A 16,113-nucleotide genomic window follows, 5' to 3' on the forward strand; every position below is an offset into this window, starting at 1 on the left:
ATATATATATAAAGAATAAGGAGAAAATGGATAGGTAAGTAATAAAATTATTTATTAATTGTAAAATATGACAACATCTCTGACAGCTGTTTCGATTCAGAAATCTTTAGATAATTGATTAAAATCATTATAAGATGAATCTCTTCAGAGGTAGTAAGGATGTACCAATTAGAAATGCATGTCGAGATAAAGGCTCTGAAAATGTTTACAAAAAGAGCCGGTGACAGAATGAACCAATCAAATATAGGGGAGAAAGTTGTGTATATTATTATGTCTTAAAGAAAGAAAAGAAGAGATTAATATAATCAACATGTATTTCTAATTGGTATATCTCAACATGTACGATATATTTCAACATGTATTTTTAATCAGTATATCCTTACTACCTCTGAAGAGATTCATCTTATAAAGATTTTAATTTTATAAATAAATTAAAGATTTCTGAATCGTAACATCTGTCAGAGATGTTGTCATATTTTATAATTAACTAGCAGTATAACCTGACGTTGTCCTGGTGTGACTTATTATGCCATCTACGATAAGTCTTGCTAGGTGAAAATCAACTAAAAAAGAAAGCCTTACAACGAAAAACCCTTATGATGTAAATATGTTCATAATTCAAAAGACGATGAAATTAATAGGGAAAGTCTGAAGGCTGTTTTGCGTAACATTATTAAGTGTACATAAATTTCATCAGTCTAATTGACTATACAAATGCTTGTGCAAAACAACTTTTTGCACTGCCTTGATTATACATAGCAGGGTAATTCCTTTTCGCAGGAGGTAGGACGGCAATTTCTGATGAAGCAATTGCTGGCAATCTGTTGCTACACAGTTCTGCCAGAATTCTATCAGATTGGGCAGTAGATGTTGATGCACCATTTTGCATTATGTTCAAAGTAGCTTCTGGAATGTGGTGAATTGCTGCAGTCTGTTGCTGTCTTTTTAAACTGGTTGCTTTCTTTCCTCAGCAAGCTCTCTTGTTTGGAGGCATAATCTATGTGCATATTAAACAGAACAACAAAAGTTATAACAGATGGCAGGGTCGATAGTTTTCACATTTCAGTAATTTTTCAGATTAACACCCGCACAATTACATAACCCTAACCCTAAAACTCTAACCTTAAAACCCTAACCCTGACCCTAAAACCGTAACCGTAACACTAACCCTCATCGTAACCCTAACCCTGACCCAAAAACTATAACCCTAACACCCTAGTGAAAATCGTGCAGGTGTTAATCTGAAAAATTACCCACATTTGTAATGAAGTTCACTGATTTGCAATGTGTTGTCCATAAGCTCCGTAGTTTGTATATTTACAAAACATTGACGAACATGAGCTTGTGTGTACGTGCACGTGTATGCGTTTGAGAGAGCGAGAGAGAAGAGGGAGAGACGAAAAGAGAGAGAGGGGGAGAAAGGAATAGAGAACGGGAGCAATGAAGAAAGAGAAAGAGAGGAAGGGAGAACGGAAGACAGTTATAAAATAGCAATGCATGTGCATGTTTATATAAGAAACACACAGAAAGTAAATCTTATATCTATAATGTTGATGCGTGTATGTGTTTATGTGTATGTTGTTGTCACAGATCACATATGTGTGTGTTTTTACGTTTCTATGTTATGAAAAATATGTTAGAGGTAGAGGGATAGAAGAAAGCTATTAAATGGGAGAGAGGAAGAAGAACGAAGTAAGAGTGAAAAGGTAGAAGGAAAGAATAGTCTTAAAGCAAGTTAATCTATGACTTTGTATGTATCACTCTCTCTCTCTCTCTCTCTTTTTTATTCTTACTCTGTATATTATATGTTGAGCGCGTGATCGATGTGTAAGAACGCCGATACAGGTAGAAGCGAAAAAATATAAAAGTTGCTAGAAACAACAGCCAAATCTCCCTTAAATCACACAAAGTAAACGGAGTTTTAAAAAATCTAATTACTGCAATGGAAAGTTCACATCTAGAAAATTCCATTGATGTAAAAATTTGTACGAAAAAGTGGAAAATGTGGATTTCTATAAACTTTTAAAAAGGCTTCACACAGATAAAGAATTTCAGCATTATATATTAAGATGGGCAACACACACACTAAAAAAAAAAAAAAATGACAGGTATTTGTATATATGTGTGTATTAATGTGTATTCTGTGTGTCTCTCTCTCTATATATATATGATAGTAAGTAAATGCGTTTTAAGAAAGATGATTCAAAAAATTCAGTTTGTAGGGAATAAATGTTTGACTGTCGATCGTATTTGGAAGAGACTGACAGGTATTTGTATGTATGTGTTTATTCAGTTTTGATAATGAAATAGTTTTCTTTTACTGTCAGTTTTTCTCCTTCCTTTCTTTTTGTATTTGTTGTTGGATTGTTCGTAAAGGTTCATAAGAGAAAGTAGGAGCTGAAGGGATTTGTAAAGGTAGTAGAAAGAGGAAATTAGATTTTATTAGGGGGGCAAATGTTTATTTGTGTAGTTTTATGGATTTTATTCGTTATTAAGAGTCATTTTGACTGAAAAAATGACGCAGTGACCTAACTAATTGTATTTAGAATATTAATTCTGATTCTTTAATCCAAGAAATTTGGAATTGTGTAAATGTATGAATTTTAAACATACACACACACACAGAGAAAATCTGCCTTTTATAGATAAGATATAGATGTCTCATTCTATTTCGTATATAATTTATAACTGTCCTATTGTTTCTGTCTACTCCTCTCCATCCTATCACAAGTTATCTTCTTTTCTTCAGCTCACATTTGCACAGCTAGTTTTATAATAATGATAAAAGGATTGAGTTTTATATTTTTGTATTTCTTCCTAGGATTTGGAACATTAACATTAAAAGATGGAAGCTATTACAAAGGAAACTTCTACAATGGGGAAATAGAAGGCAGTGGTTTTAAATATTTTGCTGAAACAGACAATAAATATACTGGAGAGTTCAAAGCAGGAGAACTTCATGGGCAAGGAATAATGGAATACAAAAATGGTTTTGTTTATGATGGAAACTGGTGTGAAAATAAGAAAGAAGGTCAGCATTCTTTATTCACAAAAATGCCAAAATTTAATAGCAGTTGAGGTAGTGGATTGGCGGATTGACAAATGAATTGTAGTATTTCAGTTATTTTTGTATATTCTGAGTTGAAATCCAGCAATGTCTTCTTTGCCTTCCATTCATCCACAAACAATAGCATAGGTATTAATAATGCTGTTGATGATCAAATTATCCCTTTAACATTCAAACCAGCCATATCCACTCTATTTTACCTGTTTTATGGTCAAACTGGCCAGATCTGGCCTCTGCCAACTACCCTATAATGTTATTCTAAAAACGAACAATCACATCATCAAAATCTCAAAGCTAAAAGATAATGTATGATTAATTGAAAACAATGTGAATAAATAAGCATTACCTTTGACAGAATAATCTGAATGTTAAAGGGTTAAGTATTCTCCTTTTAGGCACAGGTATGGCTGTGGGGTTAAGAAGCTTGCTTCCCAACCATGTGGTCTTGGGTTCAGTTCCACTGTATTTATTTTGGGCAAGTGTGTTCCCCTACAGCTACACAGTGACCAAAGTCTTGCAAGTGGATTTGTTAGACAGAAACTGATAGAAGCCCATTGCCATTGATTGAAAGCTTCTAATTATCACTCATTTTCTTAGTCCTTTTTAGCAAAAGCAAAACCAGTCAACTATGCAAAGTGAGCTTCTTAAACATACAGCCATGTCTGGAATGAAATATTTGACTGATAGCATCAAAGATTCAGCATCACCATTATTGTTGCAATGCTACCATTGCCATCATCATTGTTGCTGTCATCAACATCATTGTTGTCTTGTTGTCCTAGTTGTCGCTGTTGTCATCATCATCTTCTTCATCATTGCCATTCTACAACCATTTTCCATATTGGCATGGATTGGATAGTTCATCATAATCTAAGTCAATTCTTATTTGAAGTTGATGCCCTTCATGAAAGACTGAAGACGTCTCTCTTGTATGTTAAGATAATTTCTTCTGTTTTTATTCCAAGGCTATGGAAAATTAAAGTTTCCAGATGGTTCTGTATACAAAGGCTACTTCCATAATCACAAAAGACATGGCACAGGAACATTTGAAATGAAGTAAGTTTGTCTCACATATTAATCAAGACTTTTAATCAATTTTTATCAGAGAACTTTCATCTAATTCTTCCAAATCTTTCTGTTAAAACTGTATTGAAACTATTTGTGGGGGAATTTTTTTTATCACAGCAACTAGTCATACACCACAAGGTTTAACGGAGCATACTGAAGCAAACCAGCACACTCGCAGCATTACCATGGGTGATGGCGAGGCTAAGGCGTTGGAAAAGCCAAGTGCCTTCACAGGTATCACCTGACACCTCAGTGAGGTGAGCTGCCAAAGGTGACAAGAACTTCACGGTTAGTGGCCCAGTCCCTCTGAACGTCTCAAATGCCACAGGTTGGAAGAGATAGTTCACTGTCAGTTCCCGATTCCTAAGGATTTTCTTCCATTTGGCTATGGAAGCAGTGACCCTCCCATTAACTGCAGCATTCAGGATGTGAGAGGGAGCAAAGGAGTCGCAGACTGTGGCATCCCAAATGAGGCACCTACCTCTACTCTAATCCAGGGACAGAAGGTAAGACCATCTGGTCTCTTTCCTCACTTCTGGATAACCCTGATGGCTCCAGAACTGAGGGGATATTAATCCAGGCCAGGGCCTGCTTAATGATTAGGTTTAGCTCAATGTGATGAGCAAAGTGACCAGCATTTATGTGGAAAGACAGACCGTGAAAACTTGTCGGGTGGAGGGGCCTACCACAGCAGCATCTCAGTCCCCTACAAATATCAGCTCCCACTGTGTGTGAGATGGAGATGCAGAGTTCATCTAGACCAAGTAGACTCCCAATGTTGGCCACAGGCAGAGCATCAATCCAGTCACTTGAGAATTTTGCACTAGCTGAAAGTAGGCAACACCTTGAAAATTAATTAGATTAATCAGAGAGAGAGTTGAAAAGGGCACCTGAACACAGATTGTCCCATACTCTCTGTTTCCATCTGTCTTCAACTGTATCTAGAACTGACAAACCCAGCTCTCTTCACTGTGATAGAGCTTCATCCATCTCCCTGTTGGAATTGGTCCATGTTGGAGGGGAGAGAATGTTGCCTACCAAAAGGGAGCAAGTGTGGGTGGAGGAAAGAAAACAGAGAAGAGATAAAGATGAGCACTTGCACAGACCTAGATCCCCAAAACATTTGGGCAAAACAGCTTGGTCGCAGGAGTCTGGGAAAAGTTTGACATTGACCAAGCATTCAAGTTTCCTGAAGATTAGGTCATCAAAGTATTGGGAGATGACAGGAATCTGTAAGAGGGACTAACTCTCAGAAAATACAATAGCTTAGGAATTGACAAATAATTCCTAAGTATAAAAAAAACCTTGGTGGGGCTCAATTACTTCAAGATCTTTTAAAAGTTGCTTGAGGTTAGCTATTTTGGATGAACTCAAAAGCTAGGTCAGTAATTGGGGCTCCAAGGGAGCACCACACTGAAGAAAGAAGAATCGCAATTGAGGAGAGGGAGCTAGCAAATAGCTTAGTAGTCTGTTCATGCAAAGCTAGGTGGTTGAGGAGCCAGAGCTTGCATTTAGAGTTGTTAATACTAAGTCCTCTATGACTAAAATTCTCTATCATCATCCTCACAGTTGCAAGCACCTTGTTGGGACGGCCTCCCAAACAAGCATCATCAAGGTACCAGACATTTAGGTCTAGGTTGGTCCCTATCTTGGTAACATCATCAATACCCAATGCAAATAGGGCAGGACCAAGTGAATCTTCCTGTTGGTCCCCAGATACAGATGGGATGATGTAGTCACCAAATGAGAGGTAGGAGGGCTCCCAATAGGCTTGCCAAACAAAGTGATAAAACGGTGGGAAATTCTCCCTTACTGCACAGAGGATGGCATCTTGACTGATGGAGTTAAAAGCATTCTTAAGGTCAAGTTTGAGGATGACCTTTGGAGACTCAGAGGGAAAGTTGGTGAAAGTCCTGATGGCATGAGCAGCAGCCTCACAACCTAGCTTAGTACCCACTCCTAGCTGAATAGGGGAAAATTCCTTGGTCAGGCAGTTAGAAACTGGAGACAGGCACACTTTTGCTGTGAGCCATCACAGTGTACAGCCAAATGTTATGAGGCAGAGGTCACCTTTGGGTCCCAAAGAACAGGGGACGAATGTAGGCAAGGACACTCTCAGACAAGAACAAGTTTATGAACTGTGTTAGGTTCTCCCAGAGTTCGAGCTCAGCATCACCAGCTGACTGAGATACCATCCTTGAGATGCTGAGGTCAAAAGCCATAGATCCCAGTGCCAGAACCTGCTGGAAAAGAGGCAATTGTCCTCCTGACATTGTCAGGGGTGAAGATGGGTTGCAGAAAACTTGGTGGGTCAGGCCAGTGTAGGTGATCATCTGGAGGGGCCAGAGGATGTTACTCCTTCAGTTGGTTGAAGGAGTCTGTGGTACATGAAATGAGAGAGTACAGAGAGGAAAGAAGGCAAACAACCCCTTTAATATCAAAATTGCTAAATTTGGCAGCCTTTTTTATGTTACATGGTCGACTTTTGTTCGTGTTGAGCTGATGATTGACCTGAGATGAACAGTGGTTGGGATAGATTCAAGCAGCTCGAACTGCCATATCATGTGGAGGGAGACCAAAGGGAACAGGAACAGAACTTAATACATGTGCAAATCCAATGAACCAGGGATGGCATTTTTGTTGGCACAGTTTTATTATATTTGGCTGTACTTTCAACCACTGGAGGAAAAATAAGCTTTCAGCAAACCAAATATTAGTTTTATTTCCCAGTTTTATTTATTTCATTTTCCTTATGTTATTAGGTGCCAATGTGAATATACTTGATCATGACAACTTGCTATTTCTCAGCCCTACCACCACCACCACCATCCAAAATGAACCTGAAGAAATATATCAAAACAGTACTCATCATCATCATCATCATCATCGTTTAACATCCGCTTTCCATGCTAGCATGGGTTGGACGATTTGACTGAGGACTGGTGAAACCGGATGGCAACACCAGGCTCCAATCTAATTTGGCAGAGTTTCTACAGCTGGATGCCCTTCCTAACGCCAACCACTCAGAGAGTGTAGTGGGTGCTTTTACGTGTCACCCGCACGAGGGCCAGTCAGGCGGTACTGGCAACGGCCACGCTCAAAATGGTGTCTTTTATGTGCCACCCGCACAAGAGCCAGTCCAAGGGCACCGGCAACGATCTCGCTCGAAAATCTTATGAAGGCCAGTTAGGCGGTACTGGCAACGGCCACGCTCAGAATGGTGCATCTCATGTGCCACCCGCACAAGAGCCAGTCCAGGGGCACTGGCAACGATCTCACTTGGCTTGCCAGGTCTTCTCACGCACGGCACATTTCCAAAGGTCTTGGTCAGTAGTCATCACCTCGGTGAGGCCCAATGTTCGAAGTACTGTGGATAATATTAATTTGAATGAAACTCAATAAAATTTATTTTCTTAATATAGATCATCATTATCATCAATATCATCATCATCATCATCATCATCATAGATCTATTTTCCATGTTGGCTTTGGCTGGACAGGTCATCACTGCCTGAATCAGTTAGTCATGCCTTATTTAAATTTATTGTACTCCTAAATGTGTTAAAGGACTTCTTGCTTATACATTTGCTCTCTATGATGCTTATAAGGAAAATAGTATAAAACCAAATTGTGATATGTACATTCTATAAACATAACATTTGGTTTCATATCAATGAATCTTGAAAACATTAAGTTATGTTAGCCAGCTAGCATTATTTGCTCCATCTACCCTAAGTCCAATGCAATTATTTATACGAATGTTGTTTGTTGAGAAAATTTCAATTACATGATAAAACCTTTCACTAGTTGTTAATATAACACAAATTATACTTAAAAAGGATAACTGCACTCCTTTGATGCTTCTGGCAAAATATATATAAGCATGTTTATTTTATGAGGCTTATATCAGTTGATTAAATTTGTTGATTAACGAGTGTTTTGATTAATGATTCTTTGATTTATAATGAGTATTCAGATGTTGTTTTTAAGTCATCAGCTAACTCTTCAGGCTAAATCAGAGCAATAACATTTTTGGTTAAACTTATATTAAATGTTTGATGTCACTTAATACACTTTCTGTACAGTAACTTGCTATTTCATTAATTCGGCATCCACCAATCAAATACTACCATGTTTACTTTATTTATTTTCAAATTTTTTTCTCTTCTGCCTTTTGGGTACTAACCTTAATAAATATGTTTGAAAGTAGATTTGAGTTTTTACAACAATTTTCTGTCTTTCTGTTTCGCAGATTTGTCATGATCAGAGGTTTTTGTTGTTTGTTTTCCCTAGTGTATGTAACAAAATTCAACCTTTTAATATGAGAAAATTGTAAGTCAATGGAAACAGCCATTAACAATGGCATCCTTCAATACTTTGAATCTCTCTTTCTCTTCAGCAACTGCCAATATGTTTTCTACAGAGCTAGTTCCACTGGAGACCTTTTTTATGTCACTCACCAATGGGCTTTCCCTTGAGAGAAAGTCAATGAAACCAATGTTGTTGCCCTAGACATCAGCAAAGCCTTTGACTGTATTTGGCTTGTGAACGTCCTATTGAGTCATATGTTCATAGAGCTCTTTCTTGCTCCATTCTTAATCAACTCTGATGAGCCCAGGGTTTGGTTTTGTTCTTCACTCTTTTCCTTCTACAATCTACTTACCACATTCAATAATTCCCATTCATATCCAGATTATACAAGTCATCATTCTTACCTAACCTCCTTCAGTCATGCATCATTTACCAGTGAAGCTGCATAGCTAGGACTACATCCCAAAGGCTAGCTCTTCATTTTATATATACATATATATATATATATATATATACATATATACATATATATATATGCAGATAGGAAGTTACGTAGGTAGGTAGGTAGGTAGGTAGGTAGGTAGGTAGGCAGGCAGGTAGATAGGTAGGTTAGTCAGTCAGTCAGCTGGTTGGTCTGTCCATTGGTTGATCAGTTGGTCCCTTCCTTCTTTCTTTCCTTCTGTTCAAAGACCAATCAACACAGTTAGTCAATTAGGTATGAATGAAGAAAGTAAGATCATAGAATTACATTTTAAGAAAACCTACAAAGAATATAGTTTACAAAGAGTCCAGGCAGGCTGGTGAACATACAGAGATGATGATGGTGGTAGTGGTGGTGGTGGTGGCGGCGGCGGTGGTGTGTGTGTGTGTGTGTGAGAGAGAGAGAGAGAGAGAGAGAGAGAGAAAGAGAAAGAGAGAGAGAGAGGAGAAATTTGTTATAAATTATTTAATAATATCCAAAGTGAGAAAAGTGACTCCATTCAGAGGAAATTAAGAACCGCATATAATTAAGAAAATAGTCATGACATTCTAAGACAATTAAGAAGCTTGTTATCTAACACCTTCATGCATTATGATACGGGTTACCAAGAACAGTTGTGTGCTATTTTAGAATGATACTCAATATTCTTTTCCATTAAAGGGAATTGTATATTGATATCCAGAGCCATCATATATTATTATGGTTTCCAAGCTAAAAATATAATATTCAAGATTTAAAAAAAAAGTCTAACATCAATTCATAAGGTATTCATATTGCTAATTTTTATCTGTCTAATGCAACCAAATCCCCTTTTAATCACACTCTACTGTCTTGAGAAAAGACACATTGGATAATGATGTGTTGTCTCCATAATGAACAGAATGGTTGTGGCTGGAATAGCTTTGGTCTACTAGCATAGCTAGCAGGGAGCGTTAGGGGCACCACTTTTAAAGGGACGGCACTTTTAATCCTGTTGTAGGCTATTGCTGTAGGCAATATGTGTTTTTGTGGGGTCCTGGGGTGACAAAAAGGAGGGTTGCCCCAGACAGCACACACTCTAGCTACACTAGTGCTTTGGTCATAGGCCTGCTGGACCAGGGTTGACTTTAGGCTAATCAACAACTGTTCCACCACGCTACAACACTTCCAACAACAACATTTTTACACACTTTCAAAATACCATCAGACTTATGTACATACAACAAAGATTATAGATTATAAAAAAGATTCAATAATGTTATCACTATTGCCTAATTAATAGAGACGGCACACTTGTTCTGAACACCAACTGATCCCTGAAAAAATTTAGTACTTCAAGTCATCTACCTTATTAGAAATCAGTTGGTTTTATGCTGACTACTCGTAGCAGCTACTACTCTTCACTTCTGATTTATCTGACACCACTAAGCAGAGGATCATCATCCTTCTAGGTATATCCTTCCATTTTCGTCTCACAATCAAAGTCTGTAATCTCAAATCTTCTAAGTGAGTGACACACAGACATACTGCAGCAGTACAGGGAAAGAATACTACTACTGAAAGATAACCAGAAAAAGCTATGAATGTATTTGTGCTTTACATCAGATATTCCAAACTTTCTTTATCATGGAACCCTCATACAATTTTCCAAAACTGCAGGACTATGGCTTATATTTTACAAATGATCTCTATGAAATAATTCTTATAAGATAGATTTATATGAAATTTTAGTAAAAACTACTACAATGACTTTGGCTTAGCAAGTTATATACACCTCCACCCAACTTCTCACCCTGTCTATTTTAACTTCTATGCCTTACGCTAAATGCTTTCTGAATAATTTCTACCTTGAACTGCATCCCTCTTTAGATCTCAGTCTACTGAAGTAGACAAGTGAACTGTCTTTCAACTCACTAAACATAAAGTGTACAAAACCAACACATCCATAATTCACAAGTTCCTACATTTCAAGAATCCATCCTCTCCCCTGCTATGTTTAAATTATGCCTAAACAACTTACAATCAACTCCTCAAAATACACCCACAGAGTCATACACAGATGCCATCCTACTCTCATCATTCCCCAATATGCAGCTGCACAACTATTCCATCCCCATGCTAATCCCCAAGAAACACAATCCTAAACTGACAGAGCCTTTAGCATTCAGATTTCTTTATCAAATGTATTGCTCGTTTATTCACATTGTTTTGAATTAATCATGCATTATTTTGTAGCTTCAAAATTTCAATGATATGTTTGTATCATCATCATCGTTTAACGTCCGCTTTCCATGCTAGCATGGGTTGGACGATTTGACTGAGGACTGGTGGAACCCGAAGGCTACACCAGGCTCCAATCTGATTTGGCAAAGTTTCTACGGCTGGATGCCCTTCCTAACGCCAACCACTCCAAGAGTGTAATGGGTGCTTTTACGTGTCACCGGCACAAAATTTTTAGAATAACATTATAGGTTAGGTGTGAGAGGTTAGATTTGGTCATTTAACATAAAACAGGTAAAATATCTTGGCCGAATTTGACTGAATTAAATGCTAAAGGGTTAAAGCAGCACCAACCAATTTCCCTTGTCTCTCTTCTTATTCACAATGCCAGAGAACATCAATAACTACCAAGCATCACAATCAACAACATAAACATACCATACACAGGATAAAAAAAATACTTGGGGTTATGTAAAACACATCCAAAACATTCAAAATACATGTAGAATATAAAAGAAAGTCAAATTAAACACAAAGATACTTAGAACAATGACAGGTAACACATTTGGTCAACAGAAGAAAACAGTAATAGTGGTATACAAGCAATATATAACTCTACGGGTTATGCAAGTCCTCCCTGTACTCCTAATTTCTCTCCAACAAATTGCAATAAATTACATGTGGTTGCTTAGCCTGAAATAAATAGCAGCTAAATGCCTCATCAAACCATACTGTTTTTTTTTTTAAAAAAAGGTAGGGTATTGGATAATGTAGCCAGGACAAAAAGATGACATACTTATGTTTGGAACATCTTCGTTTATCTGTAGATCTTCTCAGTCAGGGTCGATTTGTGTCTGAACAATGAAAACGGCAAGAATAAGCAAAGGTACATTTGAGAATGTTGTTCTAGGTATAGTATATCTGAATAAAAAGACAAGAATCACTGACAGAACGTCTTTGATTATGGTTCTGCTTGATCAAGGCTGACCTGGAGTTTTACAACAAAATAAACTAAAAAAAAAATACACCACAAAACATCTTGATTAGATAGCACACGGTTATTATTGATAAATTATCTCTACTTTCAGAAATGGTACTACATATACTGGTGACTGGATATGTGATCGCCGTCAGGGCCAAGGACACATAAACTATTTGGATGGGTCAGAATATGAGGCCAGTATTAAATTCATCATCATCATTATTGTCTTTATCGCTGTTGTCATTATCATCATCATCAACATCTTAATATTTTTTGTGATAGCATTATTTGAACATGTATACTGCACGGCATATTGCCATTCATATAAGTTTCATATGCATATGTGTGTGTACGTGTTGTGAATGTGTGTCTTTGTCAATGCCCCCACCACCACTTGACAACCAGTTTTGATTTGTTTGTGTCCCTATAACTTAGCAGTTCACTTAAAGGAACCAATAGAAGAAGTACCACACTTAAAAGAATAAGTACTGGGGTTAATTCATTTGACTAAAACCCTTCAAGGTGGTGTTCCAGCATGACCACCATTCAATGATTGAAACAAATAAAAGATAAAGGATATAATCCAACCCTTTAACATTTAAACCAATGATATCCAGCCAAAATAATCTACCCATTTTATGCTCAAACTGGCCAGATTTGGCCTCTCGCATCTGCTCTACAATGTCATAATAAAAACATACAATCACATCATCAAAATTTCAAAGCTATGACATCATGTATAATTAATTCAAAACAATGTGAGTAAATAAGCATTATATTTGACAGAATAATCTGAATGCTAAAGAACTAAGGTATACTTTATTTTTAATAAGGCATGGCTGTGTGGTAAGAAGTTTGCTTCCCAATCACTTGTTCCTAAGTTCAATCCCACTGTGTAGCACCTTGGGCAAGTGTCTTCTACTATAGCCTCAGGCCAACTAAAGCCTTGTGAGTGGATTTGGTAGACAGAACTAAAAGAAGCCCGACGTGTGTATATATATATATACATATATATATATATATATATATATATGTATATGTGTCTTTGTGTCTGTGTTTGTCCCCCACCATTGCTTGACAACTGATGTTGGTGTGTTTATGTCCCTGTAACTTAGTGGTTCAGCAAAAGAGATCGATAGAATAAGTACTAGGCTTTCAAAGAATAAGGTCAGGGTTCAATTTCTTCAACTAAAACCCTTTAAGGTAGTGCAGTAGCATAGCTACAATCAAATGACTGAAACACGTAAAAGAATGAAAGAAATTCAATTTCAATCTCACAAGTTTTTATCTCTTCATAGGCAGAAAAAAAATGGGATTAATGTGTTCACTCCCTAATTTTGTTGGACCTTCCTCAGAATATAAACCTTCTATTCAGACAGATGACTAGCTAATAACAATATATCATCATCATCATCATCATCATCGTTTAACATCCATTTTCCATGCATTATAGTATATACAAAACAGGATTCAGCTAAATTGGCTAGCTTAATTTTCAACAATAGCGCTTACGTTAAAAATATATCTGTATACATTATTAATAGCTATAAACTAAGCTATTATTCTTTCAATGGACAGAAGATGGGTGTTATTTCATTGGGAAAAATCTAAGAAGATTAGGAACTGATCTAATCAATCATTTCCATGTTTTCTTTTTTTTCTTTCTTGCTACCCTTTCAGAACCAAATCCTTTTGTCTTTTACTTCAATCATTGGACTGCAGGCATGCTGGAGTACCACCTTGAAGGATTTTAGTTGAATTAATCAACCCCCAGTACTTATTTTCACTTATTTTATCAGTATGTTTTGCCAAACCACTAAGTTAACCAACACCGTTTGTCAAGCAGTGTTGGAGACAAACACAAATGCAAAGAAATATGCACATATATACATTCATACATACAGACACACACACACACACACACACACACATGTGTACCTTTGTATTTATGTATGTACACACAACAGGCTTCTATCAGTTTCTGTCTAGCATATCCACTCAGAAGACTTTGATTAGCGCAGCGCTGTAGTAGAAGGTTCTTGCCTACTGTGCCTGCAATGGGGCTAAACTAAGTGCAATCATTTTGTTTATTTTTTTTACATTGTATCTAAAACTGTTGTGTGCATATGTGTCTGTTTAAATGGGTTTCTTCCCCAGAGAAATTGTCTTTCACACTGCTGATATTTTTACTTGGTTAGAATGAAGCCAATATCTCATTTGCAATAGAATTATTCTTCCACAAAGTGCAGATACCATCTCTGACTAACAGCCAGAGGCTGATCATAGTTAACAACTGCAGCTAACAACTTCATACATTTAGTTCTTGATTCAGAACGAGGTTTATTTCTAACCTATATAATGTTATTTTAGCATTCTACCACATCATTTTTCTTTTCTTTTTTATAACAGAGTAATATAGTTATTTCCCTTATTTTTGTCTCTATATACATACATACAGTGAGGGTGTTTGACCAAGTGGCTAGGGTAATTGCACTCACAATCGCAACATCGTGAATTTATTCCCAGACCAGGCAGACCAAAAAACTTTATGTCGTGTTGCTCTGCAATCTTTTCAACATCTGACATGTGGTACATCAAGCACTTGTACAGGTAATGTTTATTTGATGAAGGGAGCAAGACATCACTATAAGCACAGACATCACTATAAGCAAATCAGGTTTGCGCAAGTTGTTCAGTAAGAAATTGCAGAACTGTCTCTCTCAGACTTGAGACATCATCATCTTTTAGCATCCATTTGTCCATACTGGCATGGGTTGGACGGTTTCACCAGGGCTGGTAAGCTGAGGTGCTGCACCAAACTCCAGTCTGATTTGGCATGGTTTCTACTGCTGGATGCCCTTCCTAATATAAACCACTCCGAGGGTGCTTTTGTGTGCCACTGGCATGGGTGCCAGTTGCATGACACCAGTATCTGCCATGACTATGATTTCACTTGGCTTGATGGATCTTTCTTCTCAAGCACAGCTTATTACCAATGGTTTCAGTCATTTGTCATTGCCTCTGTGAGGCCCAGCACTCGAAAGGTGCTTGTTATGTGACACTGGCATAGTTTGAGACACTATCAAAATATATATATGAATACATATATATAAATATATATACATATATTTAATCTATATATATGAATATATATATATAGATGTATATATAAATAATCATCATCATTTGACATCCATATATACGAGGGGGTGCCAAAATGTTCCTGGCTTTGGGTGAAAGAAAATACAGGAGGATCAGTTAATTATGATTTTATTCAATGTATCCCCTTCTCAGATTCACACACTTGCAGCAGTCCTTCCTCCTTTCTAAGTTCTTTAAAAGAACTTGGAAGGTTGGACTTCCATTCAAGCCTTTTGAGATACCCTTAAAGCCAGGAACTTTTCAGTACCCTCTCATGTATGTATATATATATATATATATATATATATGCATACACACACATACCATCATTATCATTTAATAACCTTTTTTGCATGCTCGCATGAGTTGGATGGTTTGAAAAGAACAGGCAAGCCAGAAGGCTCCACCAGGTTCTATGTCTGCTTTGGCATAGTTTCTACAGCCTAATGCCCTTCCTAATGCATATACTATATAAAAAGCACTTGTGCTGGCTCCACATAAAGGCATCCATGCCAGTGCTATGTAAACATCACCCAACATACTCTGTAAATTGGTTGGTGCTAGGAAGGGCATCCAACCATAGAAACCATGCCAAAACAGACAAATGGAACCTGAGCAGCTCCCTGGCTGGCCAGACCCTGTCAAACTGTCCAACCCTTGCCAGCATGAAAAATAGACGTTAAATGATGATGATAAATGTAATATATATATATACTCCGGTTTGGTAAGTGAGTTCCATAAAAAATTTAGATTTAAGGTGAATATGGTACTTAAGTTTAGGCACCAGAATTAAGTATGGTATTATCCATACAATTTCAAAATAAGGTGATTAAAATCAAAAGAAACATGCTATAAAAGTTCAAT

The 16,113-nt window shown here is 37.1% G+C and overlaps 1 protein-coding gene across 2 annotated transcripts in view; it reads left to right on the forward strand.

Moving 5' to 3' along the window:
* The window catches only part of LOC106870830 (MORN repeat-containing protein 1), a 106,410-nt gene that overhangs the window by 55,631 nt on the left and 34,666 nt on the right, over positions 1 to 16,113 (forward strand). For both annotated transcript variants that reach the window (XM_014917054.2, XM_052970307.1), the window contains 3 exons: positions 2,822 to 3,031; positions 4,033 to 4,123; positions 12,215 to 12,302. In XM_014917054.2, the coding sequence (XP_014772540.1) occupies positions 2,822 to 3,031; positions 4,033 to 4,123; positions 12,215 to 12,302 (389 nt within the window). The remainder of the gene's footprint in view (positions 1 to 2,821; positions 3,032 to 4,032; positions 4,124 to 12,214; positions 12,303 to 16,113) is intronic.

Source organism: Octopus bimaculoides, chromosome 1, assembly GCF_001194135.2.
Source record: "Octopus bimaculoides isolate UCB-OBI-ISO-001 chromosome 1, ASM119413v2, whole genome shotgun sequence".
NCBI classification, from domain to species: Eukaryota; Metazoa; Mollusca; class Cephalopoda; order Octopoda; family Octopodidae; genus Octopus; species Octopus bimaculoides.